Here is a 7,398-nt window from a genome sequence, read left to right on the forward strand (position 1 = left end):
AAACATCCAGTGATAGGGATTCCACAACCTCCCTTGGAAGTTTGTTCCAGAGTTTAACTATCCATACAATTAGAAAGGTTTTCCTAATGTCTAACCTAAGTCTCCTTTGCTGCAGATTAAGCCCATTACTTCTTGTCCTACATTCAGTGGACACAAAGAACAATTGATAACATATTTTAAAAATGTTATCAAGTCCCCACTCAGTCTTCTTCTCCAGATTAAACATGCCCAGTTTTTTAAAAACTTTCCTAATTTGTCAGGTTTTCTAAGCCCTTTATGATGTTTGTAGCTGTCTTCTAGACACTCTTCAGTTTCTCCACCTTTCCTAGAGTATGGCACCCAGATATGGACAATACTCTAGTTGAGGCCTCACCAGTGCCATGTAGAGAGGGACAATTACCTCCCGTGTCTTACACACAACACACCTGTTAATATTTCTTTTTCGTCACAGCATCACATCGTTGGCTCATATTTGATTTGTGATCCACTATAACTAGAGTGACCAGATAGCAAGTGTGAAAAATCAGGACGGGGGGTGGAGGGGTGATAGGGGTCTATATACAAACCTATATAGGGGTATATATATAAACATCAGGACTGTCCCTATAAAATCGGGACATCTGGTCACCCTAATTATAACCCCCAATCCTTTTCTGAAGTATTGTGTAGCCAGCTATTGCCCATTTTGTAGCTATTTGATTTTTCCTTCCTGAATGTATTTCTTTGCACTTGTCTTTACTGAATGACATTTTGTTAATTTCAGACCAACTCTCCTACTTGTCAAGGTCATTTTGAATCCTAACCCTGTTATCCAAAGTCCTTGCAATCCCTCCAAGCTTGGCATCATCCACAAATTTTACAAGCATAGTTTCCACTCCATTATCCAAATCATTAATGAAGTGGACAAGCAACTGAACATGAGTTCCCAGTGCAATGATGTGGTAAAAAGAGCAAATGTAATCCTTGGATATATGAGTAGGAAACTAATTTTACCTCGGTTTATGGTATTGTGAGACTCATATTAGAATACTGCACCCAATTCTGGTGTCCACGTTTTTAAAAGGATGTTGAAAAACCTGGAAAAGGCACAGAAAAGAGCCAAAAAAAACCTATTCAAGGCTGGAGAAAATGCCATACAGTGAGAGATTTAAAAAGATCAATTTGTTTAGTTTATCAAAGAAGACTGAGACATGTCCTAGATTACAGTATACAAGTACACATGGGTAATAAAGGGTTTTTTAACCTGAGAAATGCAGAACAAGAATCAATGACTGGAAGTTAAAGGCAGACAAAATCAAATTAGAAATTTATGTTCAACTTTTAAAAGTGAGGGCGATCAACCAATGAATAAACTACCAAGGAAGTGATTGATTCTCCATCTCTTGATGTCTTCAAATCAAGAGTGGATGCCATTCTAGAAGATACATGTTAGTCAAACACAGATTATTGGTATTGCCATATAGAGCAATGACATGATTTTTGAAGAAATTTGGATCCTCTTTCTAGATACATTTGGATAAAAAATGTTGAGATGGCTCAAAGAATGCCAAACCTCCAGTCTACCTATCTCCTCTTTGTTTCTTCTCCCTGTTCATATATGTCTTCTATAGTATTACTGTTAGCCCTCCTTAACATGTTAGGTCTATGTAGTGTTGTCTGGTCTTGCAGCTTTAACGAGTTACAAAACCACATAATTGCTTACTTCTATTGTAGATCCAGTGAAGCATGTGATTTGGTATAATGACTGGGCTGCGGCTGCCTCGCCTACTGGTTGGAACAGAGGTAGTCAGGCCTAGTGGCCAAGTCAGGAGCTGAGTTATAAAGTCTGGGGAGTGAGCCAGAGCTGACAGCCAGAGACCTGGCGTCAATTGTCAGAGCAGTGGCCAGAAACCGAATGCCAAGTCTGGGGAACAAGCCAGAGCCGAGAGCCAGGGGTTGGAGCCAGACTATCAGCCACGGTGAGGACAGGAGCAAGAGCCAGGAATAGGAAACCAGTACTAGGAAACCAGAAGTGGAACCAGGGTCAGGGAGCAGGATACAGAAGCAGGTGCCAGAGCAAGGGCAAGGAACATGAAAGGAGCTGAGAGCAGGAATACAAATACAGCTGTGGGTATGGAATGCTGTTGAGCAGCCAGAAACCCAGGCCTGATGCAGGGTTTAAGACTGTGACTGAGGGGGTCTTCAGTCAATCAGGAGGCCTTGTTCATTAGCTGTCAGCTGAGAGCAATGAGCTGGGTCTGGGTTCAGCTGTGGGTCCCAACCCTGATATTTGGAAAAAAATATCAAATTGTAAGTCATTTACCTTCTTGTATTTTTCATTGACTCCTTCTTTATGAAAATCAATACAAAAATAATTTAAAAAAAAAAAGAATAGTTACCAGATGTGACAGGTTGGATCACTGAAACCCCCTTGGGACTGCCATCTAATGTGCTGAGACTACCTGTAAGCTCATTTTTCCTGGCAGCTTGGGACTTCAGTGCCTTGCCTGGTTGTGCCCAACATTTTAGCCTGCTACAGACAGACCCAGATCTGAACCACGTCCCCCAAAAGCTGCAGGCTTAACTGAAAACAGCTTAAGAAATGCTCCTGTCTCCAGCACTCTGATACCCAACTCCCAATGGGGTCCAAACCGCAAATAAATCCATTTTACCCTGTATAAAGCTTATACAGAGTAAACTCATAAATTGTTCACCCTCTATAACACCGATAGAGAGAGATGCACAGCTGTCCACCCTCCCCCCCGCCCCCCGGTATTAATACATACTCTGGGTTAATTAATAAGTAAAAAGTGATTTTATTAAATACAAAAGTAGGATTTAAGTGGTTCCAAGTAATAACAGACAGAACAAAGTGAATTACCAAGCAAAATAAAATAAAACATGCAATTCTAAGCCTAATACAGTAAGAAAGTGATTACAGATGAAATCGCATCCTGTGATGTTCCAGTAAGCTTTTAAAACAGACTAGCCTCCTTCTAGTCTGGGTCCAGGAATCACTCACATCCCTGTGGTTACTGTTCTTTGTTCCAGTTTCTTTCGGGTATCCTTTGGAGGTGGAGAGGCTACCTCTTGAGCCAGCTGAAGACAAAATGGAGGGGTTCATAGGGGCTTAAATAGACTCTCTCTTGGGGGTGGAAACCCCTTCCCCTCTCTTATGCATAATCCAGCTGCAAGATGGAGTTTTGGAGTCACATGGGCAAGTCACATGTCCATGCATGAATCAGAACTTTACAGGCTGAGCTACATTCCCAGGAAAGTTCAGATGTGGATTGGCATCTCTCAAAGCTCACTGTTAGCTCAAGTGTTTCTTGATTGGGCACTGAGAATAGTCTATTCTCAAGAAGCTGACCAACTGCTTCACTCAGGCTACTTAAAATCAAACAAATTCATAGCCAATATTCATAACTTTGAATACAAAAATGATACATGCATGTAAATAGGATGAATATATCTAGTAGATCATAACCTTTGCAGAGATATGTTACATGGCATATCTAGCATAAAACATATTCTAGTTATGTCATATTTACATTCATAAGCATATTTCTATAAAGCATTATGGGGTGCAACATCACACCGGGCTCAATACAGGAGAAACTGGGTGAAATTCTATGGTAATATACAGGAGGTCAGACACAGACTAATGATCTAATGGTCTCCTCTGGCCAGAAAATTTCTGAATCTATTAAACTCTTTTACTAGCCCCTCTGCACCCAAACCTTTATCAGTTTCCCCCTCCATGTGGATGTTTGGAGCAGTCAATGGTGGTGGTAGGATTACAGACCATAAATACCTCCTTAGGGAGAGGCAGATAGCACTAAATTATGCAGCAATTCTATGCAGAAATTCATGAAGAAAATTCCCTTTATGCAAAACAGGGCCTTTTAATACAAATCCTCTGGAATGCTCAAATATAGGTGTAACCAGTGATCAATACTAACAACAACAACAAATAATTAATTAAAATATTTTATCATAATAAATAGCAACATTTTACTTCTTTTACAATTTCAGAGTCAAAGTGAACAAGGGCAATTGCATTACATCAACTAAGTACGTATAATTTCATTAATGGTGAGCCATGCAGTTTATCATTACACTCACAGTTAAGTCTGATCACAGAAAGATTCAAAATATTGACTTTCTGCTATTTCCATCAGAGATTTCTGTGCTTGATAGCAAGTTAAAAGAAAACAAGATGTATTTTGTGGATGCATCTCAGAGTAGTGGCCTGTATATTTTCAAATACCATTCACTGACTATGCAGACAAAAATGAAATGTTCCTACCCCAGAAAAATCCTTCATTTGCCCTCTCTATAGCTCTTTTCCATGTAACTTAAAAATAGCATTACTATTTAAAATATTTTTTCAAATATTGATTAGTTCAATAAAAGTCATCAAAATTATTTGTATTAACAGTAAAATTTATTAAAGACAAGGTGTTGTCATTATAGGTACAAAGTTGTTGGGATAACATAACACTGGGAACCATTTTGTATGTATCCACAAACTTGGTAAAACTGAGGACTTCATGATGGAATTTTGGAATTAAAACGGAATCGAGGTGGAGATATTCCAGCCACACACACAGAGTTCTCCAGATTCCATTAAAATGTACCAAGCCACATTACTATTATATGAGTTTCACAGCAACACTACAGATGCTAACTCCTTCAAAGAAAGATATAGGATAGTATTCCTTTACGTAGTTTTTGAGTGCTATAGTGCTGCTCACTGTTTTCTATGTTTTAGAAGCCACCAGAAACCATTCATAGCAGAAGTGTGCATTAAGCTAGGTCTTGTACATTTGCATACAGCTAATAAACAAGATTATTTGAGAGCCACCTGCGCCCTTGTATTATATTATTTTTGCTGTGTAACAAGGAAAAGACAACACTAAACAAAACAAATGTTTCTATATCTATAACAAACAATTTTTGGTAACTTTAGCCATTTTCCCTGTTTTTAATTAATCTAACAACAAAACAAAGTTCCTATAGACTTCTTCATTTGTAACTATCACATAATTTGTTAAAACATTACAGCTGGATTTGCAACAACTTGGCTAAATACTGCTTTTTTGTTGATTTTTACATGCATATTGTATGTTTACTAACAAAGAAAGCACATATTTAAAATTGGGGTAATAAATTTGTCAGACCAGAAATAAAGGTTCACTTCTGGGAGTGGCATATCCTTATCTCGGATAACAAATAATGAAAGAACAGTCAGAGGGACAAGTCACTTGGGGTGACCCAATACCTATTTTGTCAAGTACAGCCAGTCAAAACCCAGCTCCTATTCAAACTCCATGTACAAAATGAAATTGGGAGGGTGGGGTGTACAAGGGGGAGGAAGGGGAATCACATCTCACACCATAATGCTCAAGAACAAACCTGTGGGTCAGGGAGTGACATGTCCCAGCTGCTTCAGAACAGTTTGACAGTTGTGGGGAGTGACCCAAGACACAATTTGTCAGTCAAAACCCAGTGCCCTATTCAAGCCCTGTACAATATGGAAGAGGGGTGAGGCATGACATGGGGCAGGGTATTGCACAAAAACTAAGCTTCAGGTCAGAGAGTGGCAGGTCCCAGCTCCTTCAGAACCGTAGGACAGTCACAGGGATGTGTCATTTGAGCTGACCGAGACATGTAGCCAGGCAAAACGCAGCTCCTTATTAATGCACCATTTACAACATGGAAGCAGGGTCGGGCCCAGACATGCCAAACCCTCAGAAAAAAAAACGCAAAAATTGGGCATGTTTTTGGCTTAATTGGCTTGTGAGTTGCTTGTTGGCGAGTTTTTAGCTTGTATCTTGTTGCTTGTTTGGCTTGTATCTTGTTGCTTGTAGCTTCTTTATTTTTGATCAGCTCCCAGCAAGCAGGGGTAATGGGGAGACAGAGCCAGGGGGTCCACCATTGTCCCAGACTGCATGCCAGGGGGATCTAGTCACATAGAGAGTTGGGGTTCTTAGGGATTGGCTTGTTTTGAAATGGGATTTGCTTGATTTTTGGCTTATTGTGACAGTTGGGATGCTTACTTACCACGTGAAAGTTGGCAACTGTGGTGGGGACCTCACATCTTACATTACACATTGCACAGGAGCAAGGCGAGTGGAACCTCCAAGCGCCTTCAGAACAATCTGAGGGGGGCTGGGTGACCTGAGCTTCATTTTGTCACAGCCAGCCGGTCATGACCCAGCCTCTGGATTATTTAAATTAATCCATAATTACTGAGACACTGACAGACGATTTAGAAATTAAAAGTTTTGACCACATTCCATGGATGGCATTTCTGAAAGTGGGACGTAGCCATTTGAAATAAGTTTGGCCTTTGAATAAGGAAGCACTTAACAAGGAACCGGGAGTAAAGAACCGACTTCAGCCTCTTAACCCGAGTCCCGTCGTTCAGTGACCAGAGCCAGGAGCGTCACCTCGCCGGTCGCAGGAGCAGGAGGAAGCCAAGGTAGAAAGCCAGCACCCAGCCCCTTCCATTGGGGTCGGAGCCACCCTCCGCACCGCCAGCCCACCGCGATCCCCGCACCCCCCGCGAGCCCGCTCTCCCCTAGCGAGCCGCCCAGAGACCCTTCGCCCCCCAGCGAGCCCGCGTCCCACCCCCCTCCTGCCGCCCGCCAAGCTGCGGCGGCCGGGGCTCGCGTTACCTGTGGAAGTAGTGCCCGCAGAACATGCCGCAGAGCAGCCGGCAGCCCAGGGGCTCCAGGCGGGGCGGGCTGCGCAGCGCCAGCAGCAGCGCGGGCACCAAGAAGGAGGGGAGCTCCTGCAGGAACCAGGCGCCGCGGGCAGGCACCCTGGTCCAGGGCTTGCCCGGCTTCTCCTGGTGTTTCCCGTACCTGGCCGGGGCACGGAGGTTGAGGCAGAGCAGCAGGAAGCCCAGGGCGCCCAGGAGGGAGCTGAGGGCGAGCACCAGGCTCGGGGAGCACTGCATGCTAGGGATGGGGACAGGGCAGCCCAAGCCACCGCCAGCCCCTGCATTAATAGAGCAGCGGCCACCCCGCCCAGCCGAGCGGCTTCCACTTGGGCTGACTGGACTGCGGAGCTCCTCCTAGAGGGAGGGGGAGCTGGAGCTGGGGCAGGGAGGGGCGGCCCTACTGGACTGGCCCCTCAGACCCGGATCCGCGCCCCCAGGGCCGTCCCTAGCTATTCTGGGGCCCTACACGCCCCCGCGGGGGTGGCCCAAGCCTCCCGGGGGGGGGGGGGAGAGCGGGTCCCAGGGCTCCGCGCGAGGGACGGGGGGAACCACCCCCCAGCACTCACCATCGGCGCGGCTGGGGCCGGGTCTGCACTTCCCGCTGCCGGGAGTGCAGGCTGGGCTATGCTGGCTGGCGCGGGGCCGGGCCGGGCCGGGTAGAGGCGGGGCTGGGGCGGAGCAGGGGTGGG

The 7,398-nt window shown here is 44.6% G+C and overlaps 1 protein-coding gene across 2 annotated transcripts in view; it reads right to left on the minus strand.

Moving 5' to 3' along the window:
- Positions 1–7,269, minus strand: part of SRD5A2 (steroid 5 alpha-reductase 2) — a 65,971-nt gene extending 58,702 nt beyond the window's left edge. Inside the window, exon 1 of one of the 2 annotated variants that reach the window (XR_010599797.1) lies at positions 6,663–7,269. Coding sequence is in view for 1 of the 2 variants with exons in the window: in XM_065589180.1 (XP_065445252.1) it covers positions 6,663–6,946 (284 nt within the window). In the remaining variant the exon portion in view is untranslated. The remainder of the gene's footprint in view (positions 1–6,662) is intronic. The other variant, XM_065589180.1, reaches the window with a different exon arrangement.
- Between the last annotated feature and the right edge of the window lie 129 nt (positions 7,270–7,398).

Source organism: Chrysemys picta, chromosome 3, assembly GCF_011386835.1.
Source record: "Chrysemys picta bellii isolate R12L10 chromosome 3, ASM1138683v2, whole genome shotgun sequence".
NCBI lineage: Eukaryota > Metazoa > Chordata > Testudines > Emydidae > Chrysemys > Chrysemys picta.